The sequence below is a fragment of the Eretmochelys imbricata genome, chromosome 12 (assembly GCF_965152235.1).
Source record: "Eretmochelys imbricata isolate rEreImb1 chromosome 12, rEreImb1.hap1, whole genome shotgun sequence".
Lineage (NCBI taxonomy): Eukaryota > Metazoa > Chordata > Testudines > Cheloniidae > Eretmochelys > Eretmochelys imbricata.
Window position 1 is genome coordinate 13,862,580 of NC_135583.1, and position 27,394 is coordinate 13,889,973.

General features: G+C 40.0%; 1 protein-coding gene across 18 annotated transcripts in view; it reads left to right on the plus strand.

Moving 5' to 3' along the window:
* Window positions 1-27,394, plus strand: part of RPGRIP1L (RPGRIP1 like) — a 141,314-nt gene that overhangs the window by 23,143 nt on the left and 90,777 nt on the right. For 14 of the 18 annotated variants that reach the window (XR_013347609.1, XR_013347610.1, XM_077830837.1 and 11 more), the window contains 4 exons: window positions 9,556-9,661; window positions 15,094-15,240; window positions 16,635-16,708; window positions 21,362-21,501. Coding sequence is in view for 13 of the 18 variants with exons in the window: in XM_077830837.1 (XP_077686963.1) it covers window positions 9,556-9,661; window positions 15,094-15,240; window positions 16,635-16,708; window positions 21,362-21,501 (467 nt within the window). In the remaining 5 variants the exon portion in view is untranslated. Of the gene's footprint in view, window positions 1-9,555; window positions 9,662-15,093; window positions 15,241-16,634; window positions 16,709-21,361; window positions 21,502-22,469; window positions 22,553-27,394 lie in introns of all 18 variants that reach the window. The other 4 variants (XR_013347611.1, XR_013347612.1, XM_077830848.1 and 1 more) reach the window with 4 other exon arrangements.

A 27,394-nucleotide genomic window follows, 5' to 3' on the forward strand; every position in this document is an offset into this window, starting at 1 on the left:
GAGATTTGCTGATTGTTGGATAGGTATTTATTTAACTTCGCACACATCCAAATCCCTATTTCCACATGAAAAAACTGAGTTGGACTAAAAGCAGAAATGTAAATGTGCACACAAAGATGCATGTTGTCCTGATTTCTATGTGTATAGTTCTAAATTGAAATGGTTAATATATAATTTGATATGTGAATTGAAACAGTTCTAATTTCTCTTGTATAAACATCTAATAATGACACTAATGTGATACTTAAGAGTAAATGATTGCTTTTTTTTTTATTTGACCACCATTAAAAGAAATAAGAGGTACAAAACAAAAACTCTATTAAAAGTTTCAGAGTAGCAGCCGTGTTAGTCTGTATCCGCAAAAAGAAAAGGAGTACTTGTGGCACCTTAGAGACTAACAAATTTATTTGAGCATAAGCTTTCATGAGCTACAGCTCACTTCATCGGATGCATGCAGTGGAAAATACAGTCGGGAGATTTATATACACAGAGAACATGAAACAATGGGTGTTACCATACACACTGTAAGAAGAGTGATCAGGTAAGGTGAGCTATTACCAGCAGGAGAGCGGGGAGGAAAAAGCCTTTTGTACTCATGATCAAGGTGGGCCATTTCCAGCAGTTGACAAGAATGTGTGAGGAACTGTGGAGGGAGAGGGGGGGAATAAAGATGGGGAAATAGTTTTACTTTGTGTAATGACACATCCACTCCCAGTCGTTATTCAAGCCTAAGTTAATTGTATCCAGTTTGCAAATTAATTCCAATTCAGCAGTCTCTCGTTGGAGCCTGTTTTTGAAGTTTTTTTGTTGAAGAATTGCCACTTTTAGGTCTGTAATCGAGTGACCAAAGAGATTGAAGTGTTCTCCGACTGGTTTTTGAATGTTATAATTCTTGACATCTGATTTGTGTCCATTTATTCTTTTATGTAGACTGTCCGGTTTGGCCAGTGTACATGGCAGAGGGGCATTGCTGGCACATGATGGCATATATCACGTTGGTAGATGTGCAGGTGAACGAGCCTCTGATAGTGTGGCTGATGTGTTTAGGCCCTATGATGGTGTCCCCTGAATAGATATGTGGACACAGATGGTGTAGTTTCTTTTGGTAACCCTCAGTAGGAACAGAGGGGTAATGGCTTGTAGAAAGTGGTGTTGGAGGGCTGCTTAGCAGCCTCTTGTTCATATTCCGACTTATTCATGATGATGATAGCACCTCCTTTGTCAGCCTTTTTGATTATGATGTCAGAGTTGTTTCTGAGGCTGTGGATGGCATTGTGTTCTGCACGGCTGAGGTTAAGGGGCAAGTGATGCTGCTTTTCCACAATTTCAGCCCATGCACGTCGGCGGAAGCACTCTATGTAGAAGTCCAGTCTGTTGTTTTGACCTTCAGGAGGAGTCCACCCAGAATGCTTCTTTTTTGTAGTCTTGGTAGGAAGCTCTCTGTGGGTTAGCATGTTGTTCAGAGGTGTGTTGGAAATATTCCTTGAGTCGGAGACATCAAAAATAGGATTCTAGGTCACCACAGAACTGTATCATGTTTGTGGGGGTGGAGGGACAGAAGGAGAGGCAGATTCTTCTGCTGGGCTAAGAGTATAGTTGGACAGATTGACAATATTGCTGGGTGGGCTAAGGGAACCACTGTTGTGGCCCCTTGTGGCATGTAGTAGTTTAGATAGTTTAGTGTCCTTTTTCTTTTGTAGAGAAGCAAAGTGTGTGTTGTAAATGGCTTGTATAGTTTTTGTAAAGTCCAGCCACGAGGAAGTTTGTGTGGAAGGTTGGCTTTTTATGAGAGTATCCAGTTTTGAGAGCTCATTCTTAATCTTTCCCTGTTTGCTGTAGAGGTTGGAGCAAATGCGATACAACCGCATTTGCTCCAACCCCTCAGACAGACAAACACTTACAAGATCTCTATCAAGCATTCTTACAACTACAGTACCCACCTGCTGAAGTGAAGAAACAGATTGACAGAGCCAGAAGAGTACCCAGAAGTTACCTACTAGAGGACAGGCCCAAAAAAGAAAATAACAGACTGCCACTAGCCATCACCTTCAGTCCCCAACTAAAACATCTCCAACGCATCATCCAGGATGTATAACCTATCTTGAAGGACAACCCATCACTCTCACAGATCTTGGGAGACAGGCCAGTCCTTGCTTACAGACAGTCCCCCAACCTGAAGCAAATACTCACCAGCAACCACACACCACACAACAAAACCACTAACCCAGGAATCTATCCTTGCAACAAAGCCCGTTGCCAACTGTGTCCACATATCTATTCAGGGGACACCATCCTAGGGCCTAATCACATCAGCCACACTATCAGAGGCTCGTTCACCTGCACATCTACCAACGTGATATATGCCATCATGTGCCAGCAATGCACCTCTGCCATGTACATTGGCCAAACCGGACAGTCTCTATGTAAAAGAATAAATGGACACAATTCAGACGTCAAGAATTATAACATTCAAAAACCAGTCGGAGAACACTTCAATCTCTTTGGTCACTCGATTACAGACCTAAAAGTGGCAATTCTTCAACAAAAAAAACTTCAAAAACAGGCTCCAACGAGAGACTGCTGAATTGGAATTAATTTGCAAACTGGATACAATTAACTTAGGCTTGAATAAAGACTGGGAGTGGATGTGTCATTGCACACAGTAAAACTATTTCCCCATGTTTATTCCCCCCCCACACACACACACACTGTTCCTCACACGTTCTTGTCAACTGCTGGAAATGGCCTACCTTGATCATAACTACAAAAGGTTTTTTCCCCCCCCGCTCTCCTGCTGGTAATAGCTCACCTTACCTGATCGCTCTTGTTACAGTGTGTATGGTAACACCCATTGTTTCATGTTCTCTGTGTATATAAATCTCCCGACTGTATTTTCCACTGTATGCATCCAGTGAACTGAGCTGTAGCTCATGAAAGCTTATGCTCAAATAAATTTTTAGTCGCTGAGGTGCCACAAGTACTCCTTTTCTTTTTGCCTATTAAAAGTGTTAATGGACTAATGGACATGACTTAAGGCAGTATATAGTTTTGTCATTTCAAATGTGTTTGGAGAAATGACAAAAGTATACACTGTGGTGATGATATTTTTTTTTTACTTCCATGATTAAAGTTAACCTGAATTAATTCCTGGGGCATTGATGGGAGACTGATCCTGTTCTACTGAAAAATATTGGCCAGTTCTCTTATTTTCTCTTTCTTTACCTCTGAATAGAGAGGGAAGAGCTCCTGAAAGTTGTTTTCTGTTTGAACATGGGCTAACCATATGGAAAGAGTTGAGAGCTGTTTTCTTACTTGATATGGCAATAGGAGCTGTCTTCAAGAAATATCCATTGACTGCTGTCTCAGTGTTGTTACATTTGATAGTTTGCAGATTTCAGTGACATTAATGTAACTACAATGGAGCCATTCCTGATTTAATTTCACTGGTGTAATTGATATGCAAATGAGAAAAAAGTAAGCCCATAATATTAAATGAACTTTCTTTATTCTCACCTGGAACTTTTTTGGGAGACGAGGAGGGGGAGGGGACAGAGCAAGTTATTTTGAACCAAATTTTGGCTATAAAGGGAAAATACAGCATTAATATGTGCTCATATTCTGCTTCATATTAGACTTATGATCCCTTTGCATAAACTATTTCAGAGACAGAATAATTGGGATGAGGTACTGTGCTTTGTCCAGACGACCACTTAAGTATATATACATACACTATTCGTAGGGACCACTGTCTCTTCAGCTGCTGCTCTGTGATGTCAGTTGTGGAAGACCTGAGGAGATATCTCTCCATGGTTTTATAGGAGAAGCAAAATAGGAAAGGCAGCTTCTACTATGTGTTCCCACCACTGCCAGCAGGCTTTCAGGTGTTCACCCATGTACCTGATCAGCCAGAACACAGCCATTTAATAGAAGTAACATGAAAATGTTGCATGTCTGAGAGGAAAAACTTGATGCCCTTGCCTTTGTAAATATTTGAGAAAATATATATTAAAATCCATACATTGCTTAAAAATAAGTGTCATTTACTTTCAGTAGCTAGCAACTATATGTAGTTAGATATTGTCAGAATTGTCAAAACTAAACTCAATTCTAATAAATTTTTCCTGATTTTGAAGGGTTGGTGTGTTAATAAGCATTGGCAAAACCATTCAAATCAAATACTGTTTGTCACTGTTGAAGATAATGGTTAATTTGGATTGTCCAGAGCCATTGGAGTTACATCTGCACATCATAAATCCCACTATCATCTGCTCCTTTCATTTACTTAAAAAAAAAAAAAAAAAAACTTCTGTAAAAAGCGTCTGAAGGGATCAGTGTTGTTTGGTGAAACAAGATTAATAAAAATGTGCGACTACATTAGCTTTTAAATAGCTAGTAAGAGACAATGCTGCTCTTTATATGCACTACAACTTTATATAGATAACATGTTTTGGACACGTGATTATTTTAGCGTTTTGTTAGGTTGTTTCTTGGGGAAGATCCCAGGTTCATGAGCTTGTTTATCATTTGTGTAAGGACAATTTACTGGGCAATACCAAAACACAATGAACTTCAATATTTTAAAGAATAAGAGTAAGTATTTCAAGTCCTCAGCTGGTTTACAGATGTGTAAGCTTCGTAGTCCATTTTCTATTTCCAGCATGGCATTGTGACAATTTTTCTAATAGTCTGTGATAGACTATTGGACTATTGCTATAGTCTGATTTTTATGTCACTCTATTTTGTATTTGTAAAAAGCTGTTCAGGGATTTCTTTTTGTTGAGCTTGAAATATATGCAAAAAATAATCATAGAATCATAGAATATCAGGGTTGGAAGAAACCTCGGGAGGTTGTCTAGTCCAATCCTCTGCTCAAAGCAGGACCAATCCCCAAGTAAATCATCCCAGCCAGGGCTTTGTCAAGCCTGACCTTAAAAACCTCTAAGGAAGGAGATTCCACCACATAAGAACATAAGAATGGCCATCCTGGGTCAGACCAAAGGTCCATCCAGGCCAGTATCCTGTCTTCCGACAGTGGCCAATGCCAGGAGCCCCAGAGGGAGTGAACGTAACAGGTGATCTAATGATCTCTCTCCTGCCATCCATCTCCACCCTCTGACAAACAAAGGCTAGGGACACCATTCCTAACCCATCCTGGCTAATAGCCATCAATGGACTTAACCTTCATGAATTTATCCAGTTCTCTTTTAAACCCTGTTATAGTCCTAGCCTTCACAACCTCCTCAGGCAAGGAGTTCCATAGGTTGACTGTGCGCTGAGTGAAGAAGAACTTCCTTTTATTTGTTTTAAACCTGCTAACCATTAATTTCATTTGGTGGCCCCTAGTTCTTATATTATGGGAACAAGTAAATAACTTTTCCTTATTCACTTTCTCCACACCACTCATGATTTTATACATCTCTATCGTATCCCCCTTTAGTCTCTTCTTTTCCAAGCTGAAAAGTCCTAGCCTCTTTAATCTCTCCTCATATGGGACCTGTTCCAAACCCCTAATCATTTTAGTTGCCCTTTTCTGAACCTTTTCTAATGCCAGTATATCTTTTTTGAGATGAGGGGACCACAGCTGTACGAAGTATTCAGGATGTGAGCATACCATGGATTTATATAAGAGCAGTAAGATATTCTCCGTCTTATTCTCTATCCCCTTTTTAATAATTCCTAACATCCCATTTGCTTTTTTGACTGCCGCTGCACGCTGCGTGGACGTCTTCAGAGAACTATCCATGATGACTCCAAGATCTTTCTCCTGATTAGTTGTAGCTAAATTAGCCCCCATCATATTGTATGTATAATTGGGGTTATTTTTTCCAATGTGCATTACTTTACGTTTATCCACATTAAATTTCATTTGCCATTTTGTTGCCCAATCACTTAGTTTTGTGAGAGCTTTTTGAAGTTCTTCACAGTCTGCTTTGGTCTTAACTATCTTGAGCAGTTTAGTATCTTCTGCAAACTTCACCACCTCACTGTTTATTCCTTTCTCCAGATCATTTATGAATAGGTTGAATAGGATTGGTCCTAGGACTGACCCTTGGGGAACACCACTAGTTACCCCTCTCCATTCTGAAAATTTACCATTTATTCCTACCCTTTGTTTCCTGTCTTTTAACCAGTTCTCAATCCAAGAAAGGATCTTCCCTCTTATCCCATGACAACTTAATTTACGTAAGAGCCTTTGGTGAGATACCTTGTCAAAGGCTTTCTGGAAATCTAAGTACACTAAGTCCATTGGATCCCCCTTGTCCACATGTTTGTTGGCCCCCCCCCCCCCCCCCAAAGAACTCTAATAGATTAGTAAGACATGATCTCCCTTTACAGAAACCATGTTGACTTTTGCGCAACAATTTGTGTTGTTCTATGTGTCTGACAATTTTATTCTTTACTATTGTTTCAACTAATTTGCCCGGTACTGAAGTTAGACTTACTGGTCTGTAATTGCCAGGATCACCTCTAGAGCACTTCTTAAACATTGGCATTTCATTAGCTATCTTCCAGTCATTGGGTACAGTAGCTGATTTAAAGGACAGGTTACAAACCATAGTTAATAGTTCCGCAATTTCACATTTGAGTTCTTTCAGAACTCTTTGGTGAATGCCATCTGGTCCCGGTGACTTGTTACTGTTAAGTTTCTCAGTTAATTCCAAAACCTCCTCTAGTGTCATTTCAATCTGTGACAATTCCTCAGATTTGTCACCTACAAAAGATGGCTCAGGTTTGGGAATCTCTTGAACATCCTCAGCCATGAAGACTGAAGCAAAGAATTAATTTAGTTTCTCCGCGATGACTTTATCGTCTTTAAGTATCTTGATTGTCCTGGGGCCCCACTGGTTGTTTAGCAGGCTTCCTGCTTCTGATGTACTTAAAAAACATTTTATTACCTTTTAAGTTTTTGGCTAGCTGTTCTTCAAACTCCTTTTTCGCTTTTCTTATTACATTTTTACATTTAATTTGGCAATGTTTATGCTCCTTTCTATTTACCTCACTAGGATATGACTTCCATTTTTTAAAAGATGCCTTTTTATCTCTCACTGCTTCTTTTACATGGTTGTTAAGCCACGGTCGGTCTTTTTTAGTTCTTTTACTGTGTTTTTTAATTTGGGGTATACATTTGGGTTGAGCCTCTATTATGGTATCTTTGAAAAGTGTCCATGCAGCTTGCAGGGATTTCACTCTAGTCACTGTACCTTTTCATTTCTGTTTAACTAACCTCCTCATTTTTGCATAGTTCGCCTTTCTGAAATTAGATGCCACAGTGTTGGGCTGTTGAGGTGTTCTTCCCACCACAGGAATGTTAAATGTTATTATATTACATTTTCCAAGCGGTCCTGTTATAGTTACCTCTTGGACTAGATCCTGCGCTCCAGTCAGGACTAGATCAAGAGTTGCCTCTTCCCTTGTGGGTTCCTGTACCAGCTGCTCCAAGAAGCAGTCATTTAAAGTATTGAGAAATTTTTTCTCTGCATTTCGTCCTGAAGTGACATGTACCCAGTCAATATGGGAATAATTGAAATCCCCCACAATTATTAAGTTTTTTATTTTGATAGCCTCTCTAATTTCCCTTAGCATTTCATCGTCCCTATCACTGTCCTGGTCAGGTGGTTGATAGTAGATCCCTACTGTTATATTCTTATTAGAGCATGGAATTACTATCCAAAGAGATTCTATGGAACATGTGGATTCATTTAAGATTTTTATTTCATTTGATTCTACATTTTCTTTCACATATAGTGCCATTCCCACCACCCCCGCACAACCTGTTCTGTCCTTCCGATATATTTTGTACCCCGGGAATGATTTTGTCCCATTGATTTGTCCTCACTCCACCAGATTTCTGTGATGCCTATTATAGCAATATCCTCCTTTAACACAAGGCACTCTAGTTCATCCATCTTATTATTTAGACTTCTAGCATTTGTGTACAAGCACTTTAAAAACTTGTCACTGTTTATTTGTCTGCCCTTTTCTGATGTGTCAGATTCTTTGTGAATGTTTCTCATCTGATTTGGCCCATACTTTATCCTCTTTCATTCCCTCCTCCTGACTAAAACCTAGAGAATCTCTATCAATAGACTCTCCTCTTAGAGAAGTTCTGTCCGACCCGTGTGCGCCTCGGCAGCAATCGGCTTTCCCCCTAGGTACCTCCTCCCTAGGTAACCCATTCTAGCATTTTACCACCCTCCTAGTGAAAAGGTTTTTCCTAATATCCAACCTAAACCTCCCCCACTGCAATTTGAGACCATTACTCCTTGTTCTGTCATCTGGGACCACTGAGAACAGTCTAGATCCATCCTCTTTGGAACCTCCTTTCAGGTAGTTGAAAGCAGCTATCAAATCCGCCCTTTGTCTTCTCTTCTGCAGACTAAATAATCCCAGTTCCCTCAGCCTGTCCTTGTAAATCGTGTGCTCCAGCCCCCTAATCATTTTGGTTGCCCTCTGCTGGATTCTTTCCAATATTTCCACATCTTTCTTGTAGTGTGGGGCTCAAAACTGGACACAGTACGCCAGATGAGGCCTCACCAATGCTGAATAGAGGGGAGCGATCATGTCCCTCCATCTGCTGGCAATGCCCCTACTTATACATCCCAAAATGCCATTGGCCTTCTTGGCAACAAGGGCACACTGTTGACTCATATCCAGCTTCTCATCCACTGTAACCCCTAGGTCCTTTTCTGCAGAACTTCTGCCTAGCCACTCAGTCCCTAGTCTGTAGCAGCACGTGGGATTCTTTTGTCCTAAGTGCAGGACTCTGCACTTGTCCTTGTTGAACCTCATCAGATTTCTTTTGGCCCAATCCTCTAATTTTTCTAGGTCCCTCTCTATCCTATCCCTACTCTCCAGCCGTATCTACCAATGAGATCAACTTTATCTGTTTTGAGGTAAAAAAAAATTCGAAACATTTTTTTAGATCTGTGATAACCTTTCACAAGCTTTTCCTATTAAATAATGCATTCTCAATTAAAACTCAGCAGGGGAAATATATAACAGAATTGTAGGCATATAGAGTTTCTGCATAGATGTTATGTGTTTTTATATAGTTAAAGACACATCTGCAGCTGATTTGAATGCTGGTCTTAGGGTATTATCTGTGTAAAATGCTAAGTCACTTTTCTTGGAAATATTTAAAAAGTTTAAACTCGGAGAGGAAATTCCAATAAGTAGTAATCCTATGACCACATACTTTTAAAGAAAGTGGATAGATTGCAAAATATATGATCCTTCTGCTTTAAGCATAGGATTACTCCCTGCACTGCAGTATATCTGTAGTTTTGATATTGTCAACAAACATGTCCAAATAATGATTGATATTTACATGTCATCTTCCAGTAAAATGTGGAATTACTTAAAATCTATAATTTAAATTTTAAAAGAAGGAATTAAGTTGGCTATTACATGCTAAACCTTCCCCCAAGTGTGTTGTGGAAGTAAGAAGCCATGAAAAACTGGTTTGCAAGAGGTTTTAAATTTTCAAGGCAAAACTAATAAGACTGCTATTGTACCTTATATCTCACTGAGTTTATTTTTTATACAATTTTGAAGGTTAAACATTCGGGACAATGTGGAAATGATAAAACTCCACAAACAACTGATGGAAAAAGGCAATGCTCTCGCAGCAATGGAAGGGAAATTTCTTCAGCTTCAAGAGGTAACTAACTCGCAATCAGTAACATTCCATTCTCACATCATATGACAACACTGAACACTTGAGAATTGATGGAATAAAATATTGCATGCATGCTACCTGAAATTTACAATGTTTCCAGTGTTAAAGTAGTTTTGCAGAAGGGTCCAGCAGGTCCTACAGATCTTGCATGTATGCAGTGAGCTCATCCATGGGAGTGCAAGGGTTTGGTGTGGTCCAGTTTTCGTTATACAGGTAAACTGTAGATTTCCAGCTGTCTCAGGTAATGATTGAAAACTTTCTAAAACAGGGTTTCATAAAACAAATGTTGGTTTCAGTGTGAATTTGAAATATGGGGCTGGAGCTGAGTGTTGATAAAACATAAATGTGGCTGTTCGTGGATTGGCTTTTACTTGTGTCTGTAACAGGAGTAGGCAACCTATGTCACACATGCCAAAGGCAGCATGCAAGCTGATTTTCAGTGGCACTCACACTGCCCGGGTCCTGGCCACCGGTCCGGGGGGCTCTGCATTTTAATTTAATTTTAAATGAAGCTTCTTAAACATTTTAACAGGTTTCAGAGTAGTCTCTAAGGTGCCACAAGTACTCCTTTTCTTTAAACATTTTAAAAACCTTATTTACTTTACATACAACAATAGTTATATATTATAGACTTATAGAAAGAGATCTAAAAATGTTAAAATGTATTACTGGCACGCGAAACCTTAAATTAGAGTGAATAAATGAAGACTCGGCACACCGCTTATGAAAGTTTGCCGACCCCTGGCCTATAATATAAGGGAAACCATTTTTAAGGACAAGCTTATATCACATGAAGCATAATTTTCTGTAAAATAACCACCAGAAGTAAGGCTGTTTGCTACATGGTGGACTCCATACATGGTCTGAAGGTCCATATCCTTGCTGCCTTCTCCAACTTCCCCTCTCACGTATACCCATGGAGGGCCCTGTGCTGGTCCAGGTAGAAGTGGGACAATGGCAGTGAGGCAGCTAACCATTTCCCCTCTGTGCTGTTTGGACCCTTCAGGCAATGAACCTGTGCGGCTAGAGGGGGTCCCCCTCCTTAAAGTGCAGCAGTACCAGATATATTTGTTGTTTATAAGAGGTATAGTTTGGGGCTATTGTTTCTCACATCTGACAGGGGTGTCATAGTAAGTGAAATATTATTCAAATACTTTGGCCTTTTTTGAAGTTAAACCTTTCTTTCAAATTCTTATAAGCAATAGATTTTCTGTTTTATGCATGTGCAAACTTCCTTCACAGTTGCAAACTGAAATAGTGATCCAACAAACCATAAGTTTCTAAGCCAGAAAACTTACTGAAATAAGAGTGACACATTTTTAAAACTTCAAGCCAAAGAAACCTTTGATGGACAGTTGCAGCATTAACAGTGCAGAATAAGGGATCGGTAAATACAGAATAAATAACAAGCAACTGAAGTAGAGGGCTATAGCTCCATCATGAGTCTGTATGGGTGTCTTTAAACTTAAAGAACAAAGCTCAAGTATTTGCTACAGCCAGAAAACCCTGAGATAAAGTTATCATCCTGAAAAAAATGAATAAGACACACACAGTTTTCGTAATAATTATGAAATGTAACTAATCATAGAAAACAGCACAGAATTTCTAATGTGAATAGCAAACCAGCACACATTGATAGTGTAGCACCGTTCAGTAGTGATATGTTTTTCAGAAGTATATTTGTTTTCATAAATATTGAAATTAATTAATATGTACTTTCAATTTCCACCAGTTGAAATGCAAATACTATCTACCCATTTTCCCTTTTAATCTGGACCAGCACATTTACTGTGCAACCAGGGGATGATAAAAGCTGAAGATCCTACTCTAGCTAATGGCCTGAAATATATCCATGTTATCATACACGCATAGAGAAAGTGTTTTAATATAGTGACAGTTGTCCTTGTGTGGGCCGTCTGGATGAAAGAATCATGCAGTCTGCTTAGAAATACTGAGGGGCCCAGAAACTCTCTTCTGATTATTTATTTACTATCCCTTATACGAATATTAAAAAAATAAAGAGGTCTTGATTCTGAAACTGATATTCTGGATTTCATGAACCGTAGAGTGAAACTTGCTAAATTATTATTTTATGTCGTTTCCAGTTTTAATTCTAAGGAATTAATTCTGCTCTCACTTACCCCAGGGCAACTATTGATTGCACAGATGTAATTGAGATCCAATTTGATTCTGTGGCCTGATTCTCTGGGGTACTTTTACCACAGTGTAGCACCATTAATCTCAATGAAGTTACTCCTGATTTACACCAGTGTAAGTGCAATCAAAATCAAGCCCTTTATCTTTTTATGTGCAGGCATGTTCCCCAAAGGATAAAGTGCCAGACACCAGTGAAATCCAAAAAACTAGAAATCACCAACCCAGTTACCAGCTTGAGACAGGGTATAAAAGGAGAACAGAAAAGGGCCAAGGGCAAAGCCCTAGGGAACTGCCACAGAGAGTAGGGGAGGAGAGGAGGAGAACCCACTATAAGAGATGCTGAAAGAATGGACAGAGTCGTAGAAGAAGAGCCAGAAGAAGACTGTGTCTTGAAAGACCAGTGAAGATAAAGAGTGAAATCCTGACCTCGTTGAAGTCAATAGCAAAACTCCCATGGACTTTAATGGAACCAGGTTTTCACCCCAGATATCAAGAGCAGGATTGACAGTATGTATCAAAAAGAGCTGAGAGATTGTGGAAGATGAGGATAGCCGTAGAGGCCCTAGGTTGTCTGGAAGTTGGTTATTAGAAATTCTAGTGCATGAAGTTTCAGTAAAGTTTAAAAAGGTCGGAAGCCACATTAGAAGGGATCTGAGACAGACTAGGACAAGAGAAAATCGATACATTGATTGTAGACTGTATGTTCAGTGATTTGAGAGATGAAGAGAAGGAGAAAGATGGGGTGGTATATGGAAATGCAGGTAATATTGAGGGATTTTTATGTATTTATATATTTACTGAGGATAGGCGAGTTGAGGGCATATATATTTTGAGAGAGGGAAAAACCATAGGATAATGAGAGGTTGAGAAGTAGGGCAAGGGAGGGGTTGAGTAGAAGGGTAATGTAAGTAAGGAAGTTGGAAGGGAAGAGATTAGAAATGGAGGACATCAAGGCTGATGACTGGGGAAAAGGAGAGGAGTTTGAGAAGAAGGGAAATGAGTGGAAAGAAGGTGGGGCAGAGAGTTCTCAACATATTTTGTCAGGTTTTTTTTTTTCTTTAAAGAAGGTAGCAAATAATGTACAGAGATATAAGATGGGGAAGAAGGCAAGGGAGTGTGACAGATATGACAATATCCTGCAATAGCCTAGTTTAACCTTTTGGAATTAATTTTAGGAGTTCATCGTATTAAAAATGCAAATACTTATTTGTTATTGTGGTAAATTATTTAATGTAAACCCAAGGATGTGTTATGCGCTTGAAAGGACTCTTTGAAACAATGTGCTATGCAAAGTAGGGGGATTTCTAGGAAATACTTGGGAAGAGGGGGAATGCAAATGACCCACCCCAGGATCCATTCTTTTGAAGCCGCACCTTGGACAGAAACCTATTGTCTGTCCAATTATCTATTCATGGTCACTTCAAAGACCCAAACTGAAGATAGGAGGGGGCTCAGATACATGAGCAGGTTTGTTCTGAGCTGAAGCTGTGATGAACTTGTAATCGCAGGAAAAAAACTTGTGGGGTTTGATAGACTAATCACCAACCAAGAATCCTTGTTGGTGATCTTTGGTAAGCTTATTGGCATGGGTGTAGATTGTATGATTGTCTTTAGTATGTTTTCTCTGTAATGCTCTTACCTTAAGAATAAACGTGCATGCTTAGAAAATACTGTGGTAATTTCTAAGTGTTGATAATTACACTGTCTGCCATCTCTGAGGAGAAAGCAAAGCAGGCCTGTCTGCCTGTTTCTAGTGAAGCCAAAGTGTGGTTAGGGAGCTGTTCTTCCTGGAAATCCCCTGATCAGAAGGTGGAGAGACCTGTGCCTCCCCCAAAGAAAGGCAGTGGCTGTGGCGCTGGAAGCCTAAAGTGGGTGCCCTTGCTGGACTATAGAGGAGGAATACAAGTGCAGTTACATAACTTTCTTAAGAAAGGAAACAAAGGCTGCAAATAAGTGAAGAGGACTATGGATAATATACTTAATTTGTTCTGGTTTCAGAGTAACAGCCGTGTTAGTCTGTATTCGCAAAAAGAAAAGGAGTACTTGTGGCACCTTAGAGACTAACCAATTTATTTGAGCATGAGCTTTCGTGAGCTACAGCTCACTTCACGAAAGCTCATGCTCAAATAAATTGGTTAGTCTCTAAGGTGCCACAAGTACTCCCTTTCTTAATTTGTTCTGCGATTTCTCTGGTATGAGAGCATCTGCCATATTTGCTGCTTTACATAAGGGTTATTTTATGGATAAATGGGTGGTGAAAGATCAAGTGGATGACTTTTTTTCTTAAGTCATTTTTGAGAGTAGTTATTCTGCACGTAGACTCCTCAGAAAAGACTGAACAAAATTGCACAGAATTCTCTATCAGTTTCTGTCTTAAACTCCTGAAAATATTACATGACATAGAATTGTGGAAAACATGAAAACTAACTTCCCCCATCCAAAACCATCCATAAAAGACTCCTATATTTATATAATTACATGTTAGGTTTAGAGAATGTTAAATAGCAGACTGGCCAGAAACAAAACAGCCTAACAGCCATATTTGTCTGAATGTGATTTACAGTGAAAGTCTTTATAATGAATCGGTGTTACTAAAACACTGTGAAATATGAGGGGTATAATCATCAGTAATATTCTGGAAATGGGGTTCTACCAGCATCTTACACTAATATTAAGGATGGTTAAAGTATCTACATTTAATCCAACAATGTAGGTTAAATTTTAAAAGAAATTGTAAGCCTGTCATTAAATTATCATTTCCAAGGAAATGTATCTGAGTGAATTGTGAATATAAATCAAATGAATATCTAAAACTATGGGTTAGCAGAGCTGTCAAGTTCTGCGATTAGCATAGCTGTGGTCAGCCTTAACTTTTGCTTGTTATTGCAGTGTTTTTGGTCAGCACATCTAACCACCGTAACCACAGCAAAATGTTTTAGTTGCTTTAACAGATGTAGTTTTGGTCCTTCTCATCACAATTAACTGTAAGATGTTAATGCTGAGGAGAGGAAAAAACACCACCTTTCTGTTGGCCATGTGTGCTGACACTGACCTTTCAGTTTCTACAGGGGGTCAGGGTCAAACTTAGTTCAAGAGTGCCTCCTGTTGGCTGAGTTGAAAATGTGTATTATGTGCTGGTTTGCAAGATCAGCTACCATTTGAATATATACATATTTATAACTCAGGAATTATTTCATCATTGTGTTGTTATCGGAAGCTTAACTTTTTCTTTTTTTCTTCTCCATTCCTTTTTATAGAATCAAAGGAACCTTAAGGCCAGCCATGATGCTTTAATGGCAAACGGGAATGAACTCAGTCTGCAGCTTAAAGAACAGCGTTTAAAGTGCCTCCATCTTGAGAAAGAATTACAGTCGATGACTTTTTCAAAACAAAGGATAGAAGAGGTGAGATTCCATATGGCTTAGGCATTGATCTACATTCAAATCTAATTCTGGAAATATTTAGTGAGAGAATTATACTTTCAATTAAAAAGATTATCTAAATGTTGCTCTGCAAATCACTGCCCCTTCTCTTTTTGGTTAAGAGAAAGTATAGTATAGATTTAACTTCTGACTCCATATGTCTAGAAATTATATCTACACTTGCTGCTTGTTTTAATAGGCCGTCTACATATTTGACCTCTGTTTTTCTGCATACATGTGAACTTTCATGGTGATATTGGGCTGACTTCATTTATTGGTGAAAATTTATTTTAATATAGTGAGTTCTATTACATGTATCTGAGGTATTGTACATTTCAAAATATTTCCTATGCTTGTGAGACGTGCTTAAAGTTAGAGGAGTATTCAGGTAAGCATTAGTATTTAGAAATACTTGTTCCAAAAAACAGCCATGGTACATATTTTCTTGATTAATTTTTACTGAGATTTCTTAGCACCACATTTTTGAATTACAGCAAGTTTGAACATCTGCCTAAAATCTTTTAAAATGATGTTTTCACATAACAGATGACTGTCCTTTCCACCTGGAAGTTCAAATCAATCACTTTTTCTGTTCCTGAGCTCCTCTTGCCAGAAGAATAGAAGTGCCACAGTCACCATTGATCCAGGCTTAGGGCCCGATCCTTCAGTCCATTCCTTATTCCCTTAGTAGGTCCATTGACTATGTGCAGGAGAAGGGGTTTGCAGGATCATATTCAGGTTCTTCCGTTGTATATCTTGCTACATTTAGTCATGCCTAAAGGTTGGCTCATTGTGAATTTATTGTTACACTGACAAAGCTTAAGCTTAAAGAAACTCATCCCATATAATGAGTTTAACCTCTAAATAGTTACAATATACTTGGGAAAGTTCTTAATTTTTTTAAATGTTTAGTGGCTTTAAAATTCTTATCTCCCTTCAATAGACATTTTGAAAGCAAGCAGTCAATAATATCTGTTTTTGTTTGGCTGGTTCAAAACAAAATTAACTAAACAGAAGCCACTAACTAGCTAACACCATTCCTAGAACAGTACTAAGATCATCACAATTTGTTAGTGCCAAAAACAAATCTTTTTGACATAAACCACAATGTAATTAGATGCTGTTATTAAACACAGACCAGACTTGTTAATTTCATCTCCATAAACATGAAAAAAGTAATTGTTGTCCAAGTGGAGATACATTGGTGGAAGAAAAGTATTATTTTTATGCTTCTAAGAGACTATTACACACAATGCTGAATTAAAAAATTAAAAGCACGTTTGACAGTTTCTACAGATCTTTGCTAATCACCTTTATAACTTGTTTTTATTTTCTCCTGTGCTGTGCATTACATGTAGTTTTCTTCTTCATTTTAGCTGCAGGATAGAATTAATGACCTAGAAAAGGAGAGGGATCTTTTAAAGGAAAATTATGATAAACTATATAACAGGTAAATTACAAATGATTTTTTTAATGTCACTTGACTCTTTTTCTTGTTTCCTAGCTCCTCTTTTCATATATATATATATATACACACACACACACACTTAACTATTTCTCACTCCAGTTCCTAGGGATTCTCTTATCCATAAGCGTACATAGAAACTTATGCTGCCATGTCTGAGTTGCATCTATTTTGTTGACAAAGAAAGGGCTTGAGCCTCCAGGACTGTCAATCCAGTGCTCTTCCGGTATTAAACTCATGTAAAAAAAAAATCCGTTAAGGAACAGACAGTAGTATAGGTTGCATAATTTTGACCATCAAGCAAGATGTTCAGGAGTAGGTGTGAATTTACATTAGAAACAGTGTAAGTGGCTGCTTTTTGAATGATAAGGAATCCATGTATCTCTGGACGTAGGATTCTGCAGATTAAATTTATTTTCTTGGATAATAATTTCTTGATTTACTCCTCCCATCCCTGCAGTAGAGTTGAAGTGAGGCTAATGTTTGTGACAGTTTTGGTGACATTTTCTAATTGTGTTTATTTTAATAGCAATTGTTTCCTTTGTGCTGGTTCTACTTGAAGCTTATATGAAGGCTCTTGGAGATAATAGCCTGTGTAAATCCTGTCAGCAGTGTTTAAAATCACATAAATAAAACATTAAAATGCTAAATCTTCTGAACATGAAGGTTGATAAGGTGCAACTCAGTCTCTAATGCAGAATAGAAAATTGAAATAATTAGTCAATTTGCAAAAGTTTAATGAGAAAAAAGTGATGTAGAAATAAACTTTTCATGTATTGAAGGCAACAGTCTTTCTTCTAATAGAAGGAGAACATGACCTTTTCTGTCCAGGTAGAACAATTAAAATAATAAGGGACATATTGTAAAGTTAATTAGTTTCCTGGGGAAGTAGCCAGAATGCTAGAAGTCTTTTTCTCTTCCCTCCCTCCACACACCCCCCAAAAATAAATAAATGATTTTTGAACTTGTATTTTGCAGTTTGTCAGCTTGGCAACTCTTAGAGGACCTCTGGGAAGTAAATACAATAACATCTGATATTATTTCCTGAGTTGTTATATTTGTTACCTTCATGCTAAGAAAGAAACAAAAAATGTAAATAGGTGAAAGCTGAGAACCAATTGCTTTTAAGGATTGTTTTAAGACTAAGTGGGTAATGACAGCTCTCTATGTGAAGAAGCTTTATATATAGAAAGAATGGTTTTGTCAGTTGTCTGTTGCTGAGGTTCGATGTTGTGGATTCCTTTGGCTTTTAAATGGTGAATTAATATTTCTTATTATGCCATAATTCCTCCTGTTCAATAATGCAAAGAAATAACTTTTGGTAAAGCAACAGCTTGTAATCTTGTTTTGAAGTTATCTCTTGCCTTTCAAGATTAAGTGGGGCAACTAAAAAGAATAGATCTTTAAAATAAACTGATAAATTAAAACTTTACTTAACCAGATCCCAGTAAACTGAAACCCCCGGTTAACTGCCACATGGTTATTCCTCCCTCCCTCAGATAACCCCTCTGTTCATCCATAACTTCATTTATCCAATTCATTCCACTGTTCCTTCAAATATAAAAGATTATATTGTAGAGAAAAAGCCAGTGAAGACAGGTAAATTTCCAGTGCCAATAAACTGGAAGCAAACTGGTTGTGCTATACCTTTGGTTCTGTAGTTCCAATGTTGTTACACATATGGATTGCCCCTATATCTACTGTTATTGCTAGCAGTGGACATACCAGTGACCACAGATGCCAAAGGGTTGATATCATGATGTAGGAGCTAGAAAATAACAGGGTCAAACTCTGCATTCCTTACCTATGCCTTATTCACAGAAACATCCTTTGAAGTCAGTGGGAGTTTTGCTGAAGCCAGGAGTGCAGGCTTTGGCCTCAAGACTTTACAGAGAGCAAGTATGCGTTTTAGAGAGGCAACGTGGTGAGGTAATATCTTTTAGTGGACCAACTTCTGTTGGTGAGAGAGACAAGCTTTCAAGCTTCTGAAGAAGAGCTCTCCGTAAACTTGAAAACTTAGAAGTTGGTCCAATAAAAGATATTACCTTGCCCACCTTCTCTCTCTAATATCCTGGGATCAACATAGCTACCACAACACTGCTTACACAAGTATGAGTTTGTCAGTGAAGTCTTATTATTTAGGCAACATCCAAGAAAACCAGTTGCATGAATAACAGGGTTGTATGGATTGTTTTCATAGGCTCTTGTAATGCAGATCTGGTCATGCACACAATCCATGCAAAGGAAATGGTTTCAGATGTGGCTTACCATTTATAGTTACCCAGATGGCTCCAAGTGTGGTGGAATATAATAATTTCAAAAGAAATCCCACATAAATTCAAATGGAATGTAACCCTAAATTTAGAGGAGAAGATAGCTATGGACTGAATTCAGACTAATTTATACATATTAACATTCGCGTTATGTGGGCTTGGAAAGGACTGGCTTCTAAATTTGTTCTTAATTTAAATAATCCAAATTCTGATATTATTGGCAGAACAACTATTGGTGACCTTTGTGCCGGTATGAAGGGCACTGGAGCATAGCATTTTTGACAACTGAAATAATGTGGACCTGTATTTTGTTATGTAGCAATTAAACAGCTGTAGTAATAGTGAATATAGATGGAAACCTACGTAGCAGCATACTCACAAAAACTTGCAGTTTCTTCTTTTTCTTCTTCTGCTTCTTTGGATAAGTGAAGATTAAGGACATATGACTTTTTTTGTTTAAGATTTAACTAGTTATAATTTATGTCAAAGTAATCCCTTCTTCACATTAGTCAATCAGTCAAAACATGAATAATGTAAGTCTACATGTTTCCCAAAATTGCTGGTACCATGGATTCAAGGAAACCTCTCCAAAACAATAGTAATGGAGGGAGAAGTACACATTAATTCTTATTTATATTACCATATCACTTAAGAGGCCCTAACCAAAATCAGTACTCCACTGTAAAAGGCACTCTGCAAACACAGAATCAGACAGTCCCTGTCCTGAAGTGTTTCCTATCTAAATAGACCAGACAGACTAATGGTGGGAGCAGAATCAGAGGCACAGAGAGGTGGAAGTGACTTATTCAGAATCACAAAGCAGCTTAGTGTCAGAACTGGAAATAGAGCTCAAGTCTTCTGACTGCCCACTAACCCAATGTTTCTCAACCTTTTTGATACCAGGGACTGGCTTTCTGCTTTCCTAAACTTTGTCAGGGAAATCTCAGGGACCAGAAAGGAGGCTGCCATGGACTGGCCCGGTCCATGGACCAGTAGTTGAGAAACACTGAATAACTAGGCCACACTGTCTCTCAAATTCATTTCTTTGTAGAATATGTTAATAGCATTGAAAATTAACAAATGGTGAACATTTAACTTTTCACTTGTTGCATTCAGGGAAAACATGAGATGTTTCCTAATATCTTGGAATTATTTTAGTCAACTAAAAAGTAGGGTCAAGATTTCGTGTTACGATAGTTCTTACTTCAATTCCTTATACAAATTCTAATCCTGATTCATTATATGTAAATTCACTTTTACTCTGTCATAGCCAATCTATTGAGACATCCAATTTCCATTTCTATTTAGGTGTGGAAAGCAGAGCTGTGTGGGTTTGGGAATTTTTTGGTTGTAGTTTTTGTTACATATCGCCATGGAAAAACATACCTATTCCAGTTGAAATTAGTTTCTTCAGATCAGATTCATGAGGAGTTAAAGTACAGTTTCAGATTATTCACAAAAATGCAGAACATTTTTTGCAATTTACACTTTGGTGAATAAGCTGGTTTATGATTGGCTGGAGCCCAGGAGAACATTTGTAAGTCAATGAGTGCATTGTCAAATAATGATGTGAACAGCACAAAGTAGCATTCATCTTGTTAACTATACAAAAACACATTGCATTTATCTTTACATATTCTATCCTAACTGTGAATCATTTCATATGTTTACTCTTGGTTCAAACTTAATAATTTTTTGTGATGGTTTCAGAAATTCTAATTCTGTGTCCCATCCCTGTTGCCTACAGGTTTTTGGTATAGAACCAAATAATGTGTTACAACAAAAATAGTTATTATTATCCCCTAGACTTTTTTTTTAATAGGACACAAGACTCCTTTGTGTAAGTGCCTCTTAATCAGTATCAGAAGAATTTTACAGTATGAGAACTGTTGTCACTTTATAGTCAATATTTCTTTGAACAGGCAACAGGGCTTTAGACTCTATACTTCACAGATGTTAAAAGAGATCAGGTGGGTAATCACAGGTCTCTGCATTAAGAGGTTTTGTTTGTGGAAAGAATGGTTTTGTCAGTTGTCTGTTGCTGAGGTTTGGAGTTGTGGATTCCCCTGGAATATGCATCTGAATTCCTTTTCTAGTCCCACAAATGCTGCACACTGCCAACTTTTCTGACTTTGGAGCTCTAAATTAAGGCCAGTTCCTTTGCTCATCCCACAAACTCTTTCATGTTCTTTAACCGCAGCCTGAGAAAGGCGCCTTGGTTTCAACAGCAGCAGACCAGCATATGTTTCCTTAATTCCTAAAACATGATGACAGTAGTCTCTGTGCCACTAAAAGCTTTTTTCTTTATTATTTTTGTCGAAGTTGATTTTTAAAAGTTCTTCACATGCCACATGTTTTATTGCAGTGCCTTCAGTGTGAGCCATGAACAGCAATGGAAGTTAAAGGAACAGCAACTGAAATTACAAATTGTTCAACTTGAGACTGCCTTAAAGTCTGACTTAGCAGACAAAAGTGAAATCCTTGACAGAATGAAACTAGAAAGAGGTATATTTATAAAATAGCAGTCTTTTTCTCAGTGTGCTGCATGTGCAAGATTCTTCTGCCTTTCTAGTTCTAGCCCAGTATGCATGTCATAGAAAAGTTTAGTTCCTATAACTGGTGATTATGGGCCACACTTCAAGGCCTTGATTGAGCAAGGTGCTAAAACACATGACTAACATTTAATCACATACATAATCCCATTAGGCATGTGCTTAAGGGGAAGCTATATCCACTGGGATTTTAAAATTGCATTAACGCTTTCACTCTAAGCCTGCTTTTACTCAGGCTTCCTATTCACTGTCATCCTTCACTGTGATAACTTCTCTCTGACAAGAGGGCGTATCTGACATTCCCTCCCAAAATATGACCCTCTGTTATTCAGACTCCATGCACTATATTATGTTGTGTGTATACCATACAATCATTTGGAGATTGTACAGTTGTCTCTGTTTCACCTTTCATGTGGCCAGCTATTTTTTAAACTTCTCTATATACATTAATTTTTGTTCATAGCTGGGTACAAATCCAGTTACCACACTATTTTTTTATTCTGATTTTCTGATCACTTTATCCAGTTAGCCTTTTTCCTGTGAAGCAGGACATCATCTGATCCTTTAAGGTTGTGAGTAGATCCAGTGACTTCAAAGTTAAGCAGGTGTTTAAGTGCTTCGTTGGATTGGGCCCAAAGAATTTGCAGCTTAGTTGATACCAGAATGGATAAAATACCTTAAGATAAAGGTTACAAAACATTGATTCATGTGTGTCTTTAGTCTATAAACTAAGTGTTGGGAATCAGGGCTTTCTGATCAAACAGTCTAAGGCAAGAGTACAGTGTGGTTGTCGAAGCATGAAAGTGTATTGCTTAAGAAAGGTGTGATGGCTCAGTGATGAACTGCATATGTGATATCTCTGCAAGTGTCTCCTGTGGGCACTTATTCCAAGTAAGAGGATTCCACCTGCACTCTTCCCAGAATTGAACCCCATTGTTCACCATCCCACTTTGGACTGGATCATCACTAAGGTCGACAAGAGATCGGTCTTATCTCACGAGATGGTAAGCAATTTCCTCAAAGGCCTTGGGAGAGTTTTTCCTCAGATGAGAGATCCAGTCTCACCCTGATCCATGTCTTATCAAAGTTGATGGGTCCGCCCTTCGAGCCACTAGCAACATGTTCACTGTTACACCTCTCTTGGAAGGTTGCATTTCTGGTGGCCATCACATCATCCAGATGAGTATCAGAGATCCTGGCCTTCACTGCGGAGACCCATATACAGTTTTCTTTAAAGATAAGGTTCAGCTACACCCACATCCAAAATTTCTCCCCAAAATGGTGTCCCAGTTCCACTACAACTGACTGATTTTTCTCCCAGTTTTTTACCCTAAGCTGCATGTGCACAGGGAAGAGCAGTGCCTACACTTCTTGGATGTTAGGTGGGCCATGGCTTTTTACATTGAAGGGACAAAACCATTTTGCAAGTCGCCTCAACTCTTTGTAGAAATAGTGGAAAGGATGAAAGGCCTCTCCATCTCTGCACATAGGATCTCGTCTTGGACCACGTCATGTATCCGAGCATGCTACGACCTGGTGGGGGTTCTGTCAGAGCTGGGCAGCTGGAGAGCAGCAGCTGCTGGCCGGGAGCCCAGCTCTGAAGGCAGAGCCACCACCAGCAGCAGCAGCGCAGAAAAAGGATGACATGGTATGGTATTGCCACCCTTACTTCTGCACTGTAAGGGTGGCAATATCGTGACCCCCCCCTAAAATAACCCTTTGACCCCCCTGCAACTCCCTTTTGGGTCAGGACCCCCAATTTGAGAAACACTGGTCTCCCCCATGAAATCTGTGTAGTGTAGCGTAAAACCCCACAAAAGACCAGATCTCATAGGGGGAGACCAGATTTCATGCTCTGTAATGCGTTTTTTATGGCTAATACAAATGAAAAAGCTTCATGGTTAATGTTGCGGGGGATGTTTATGTGGTGGTGGGAAGAAAGCAAGAAAATAGTAAACAAAAGAGGCACTCATTGCTCTTGGGAGACTATAGTTTAGTTTATTCATAGGAGCGGATTGTGCATGATGATATTTGCTGCTTCTCCAAGTGATTTCACATTTCCATTCCATTTAAGGTGTGTGAATGCCCAGTGCACTATCATCAGAGATTTTTCCCTTAGCAGTACCCATCAGGCTGGCGCCTGCACCTTCTGCTGTCTCACGCTGTTCTTGTATAAAGGGCAGAACTGACCCCAATCCCCCTCAGTTTCTTATCACCCTTGACTGTTGTCAGAGTATTCTACCTTGCTACTGGAAATGTTTCCCTTTCTTATTATTGTATATAGTTGGTACTTGTCTAATAGCTTTAGTCTTAGTTTAGCTTTTACTAGTAGGTTTCATTTTGCTGGCTTACTTAGTATACTCTTCAGTTCCCGCCATTTGGGTACTGGTGTCTGGTACTGAGGCATGCCTTGGTCCCCGAGCTTTAAGCCTTGTGATGGATGCAAGAAACCGATATCAGTCAGTGACCTGCACTCCAGGTGCTTGAAGTGCCTAGGAGAACCTCACATCATGGACAGTGCCAAATCTGGAGGGACTTTAAGCCCAGAACTAAAAAGGACAAGGAGGTTAGGCTAAAGCACTTTTTTATGGAGCAACCCTGGGCCCACCCTTGGAGCCCCCCTCTTTGGTGCATGAACTGAGCACATCTGCTTTGGTTAGGAGCACTCTCCCTGTCTTGGCTGAGTCTCAACACCAATCTCCTTCTCTAGTACTAAAGAAAAGGCACCAGGAGACCGCATCGAAGGATTTGGCGATGAAGAAATCAAGGTCTCCGGATCCAAAGTCCAGCAAACAAGCCGAGATAAAGAGTAGAGTATGTTCAAATCCAAGGCACACTCTGTTGCAAATAGCCCCTCAGGTGAGGTCCAGTGCCAATACCGGCCACTGAGACCGACTTCATGGCACCAGCTGGTTCAGTAGTGCTGCCATCTTTGACTCAGTAGCAAGAGACTATACCGGGGTCAACAATGCCTGAGGTGTATGCTGCGGCATGTCATCTACTGAGTCTCTTGGTACCAGCTTCACCAGCAGTTCATGAAACATCTCCCCCAGTACCAATGGACACTTGTATAGATTTGCCAACTACCAGCATTCAGCACCCAGTACCGAGGGCACCTTTGGGCAATCTAATACACCCTCATATGTGATGATGTCAAGAGGCAAATCACCTATGATTTCTCCGATGCTGTCCTCTCTGGCACCAAAAGGTGCTGCACTTCGTTGGTCAAATGAATCTGGTTCCGAGTCAGAAGCTGCCTTGTATGTGTGTCAGCCACATCACGTTAGCCATCGCTCCTCTCTGAGGGGTTTTCACCCCTGGTATCCAGTGGAAGCTCCGCATTGGCCTGCCATTAGAGAACTTTAGGCTGTAAGAAATTGGGTTTTGGGACCATACCACTGGCCATATTGGAACCCTGGGGGGGTTCCAGCTGCCTCCAGATCGTCTTTGCACCCTCCCTGCTCTACATGTTACAGTAGTTATCACAATCCTTCCTGTCGAGAGCCACGAGAAGCCACTCCTGGTACCAGGCTCAGTACTGAAGGTGAACAATCTGCTGCAATTTACTGCAAAATCAAAAGATGCAAAGAAGCTTGATCCGCATTGCTAATCCCCAAGAATTACTGGAGGGTTATTTCTCCCTCTGGGACAATGTTTTAAAATTTATGGACAAGTTGCCAGAGAAGGCCAGGCAAGAGTTTCTAGCTGTGGTGGATGAGGGAAAGATGGTGGCCAGGACCTTTCTTCAAGCTTCTTTGGGTGCTGCAGATTTTGCTGCTTGAGCCGTGGCATCAGCCATTATAATGCGTAGATATTCATGGCTATCGATCTTCTTCAGGAGGTCCAATGAACCATTCAGCATCTCCTTTTTGAGGGACCAATGCTTTTTCACAGCATATTGATGATAGGCTTCATAGCCTTTTAATTATGGTGGAATTGGGATACACCCTTCAGTTTATTTCTGTCCCTCTTCTCTGTCCCTTTTCAGGGACCACTCTCATGAAGGAATTCTCCTTCAGGAGGTACAATTTCCCCTTCTGTTGGGAGCCATAGAAGAAGTTTCTCCTTTTCACAGAAGAAAGGGGTTTTATTCTTGCTACTTCCTAATCTAAAAAGTAAAGGAGATTTCAGATCAATACTAGAACTGAAGGAGCTCAACAGATATCTAAAGAAAATAAAAAGAAAAGGAGTACTTGTGGCACCTTAGAGACTAACCAATTTATTTGAGCATGAGCTTTCGTGAGCTACAGCTCACTTCATCAGATGCATACCGTGGAAACTGCAGCAGACTTTATATATACACAGAGAATATGAAACAATACCTCCTCCCACCCCACTGTCCTGCTGGTAATAGCTTATCTAAAGTAATCTTCAGGTTGTTTCATATTCTCTGTGTATATATAAAGTCTGCTGCAGTTTCCACGGTATGCATCTGATGAAGTGAGCTGTAGCTCACGAAAGCTCATGCTCAAATAAATTGGTTAGTCTCTAAGGTGCCACAAGTACTCCTTTTCTTTTTGCGAATACAGACTAACACGGCTGTTACTCTAAAAGAAAATAAAGTTTTGCATGGTCACTCTGGCTTCCATGATCCCCTCCCTGGGTTCTGGCAACTAGTAGGTTGCCATCAACTTAAAGGAGGCACAATTCCATGTAGCAATACATCAAAGCCACAGGAAATACCTCAGTTTTATGGTCAACTGATCCCGCTACCAGTTTGCAGTCCGCCATTTGGCCTCTCTGCAGCTCAGTGTGTTTTTACACAGCATGTGGCTGTGTTCCTGAGGAAATTAGGAGCTCTAGTGTGCTGTACCTGGATGACTGGCTGGTGAGAGACTGATTCAAGGCCAGGTACTGTCCAGCATGGCCATGATCCAATCTACCTTTGGCATGCTAGGATTGCTGATCAGTAAAGAAGAGTCAATCCTCTCGTGTTCAGAGAATAGCGTTTATAGGATCAGTTTTTGATTCTGTGGAAGCAAGGACATTCCTCCCACAAACTGGATTCTAGATGATGCTGGCCATTCATTACAGCTGAAGACCTATCTTTAGCGAGGCGGAGTGGCCTCCCTCTGTCGCAGACAGTGAGGAATCACTCCCCATCTCCTGGTGGGCCCGCCCCTTGGACCGGAAGCAGAGGAGAGGAACAGGCTGTATAAAAGGCTGGGCCTGCAGCTTAGTTGAGGGAGAGACAGTGAAGGAGTCGGATGCTGCTGCTACCTTGCTGCTAGCCCTGAGCCAGGGTCTGAGCTGTGTCAACCCCTGTCTCTGGAATAACACCCCGAGGAGCAGCTGTCTTGCAAATATCTGGAGGAGCTACTGCCCAACAAGTATCTGGAGGTGCTGCTGCTCAGCAAGTAATCCAAGGAGCTGCTGGAACTGCTGGCTGCCTAGGAGCCCAAGGGCCCGTGAGCAACGAAGCCCTACGACCAGGTAGGGTAGGAAGTAGCCCAGGGAAACCAGACATTAGTCCAGTTGTGTTTGCTGAAGTCATGGTTTCAGCAGGATCCCCACTGACCCAGTGGTGCTATTCCCCGCCACTGCTAAGGCCCTGGGATGAGACCCAGTGGAGTATGATGGGCCTAGGTCCCCATCCTGTGGTTGCAGCCTCCCCAACTTAGGCTGGATGGCCTGCGTTCATTTGTCTGCCCTAGCCGGGGACTTAGGCCTATTTGCTATCTGCATAGCCAGGGAGCTGGGCCACAGACTGCCTCTGTTCTGCCCCACCCAGGGGGCTGAGCTTGGCACTGTTTGCTGCCTACCCCAGCCAGAGGGCTGGCTACAGACTCCTTACTGACTTACATTGCTAATCCTCAGTTGATCAGCTCTCAGCCGTTAGGTGGTGT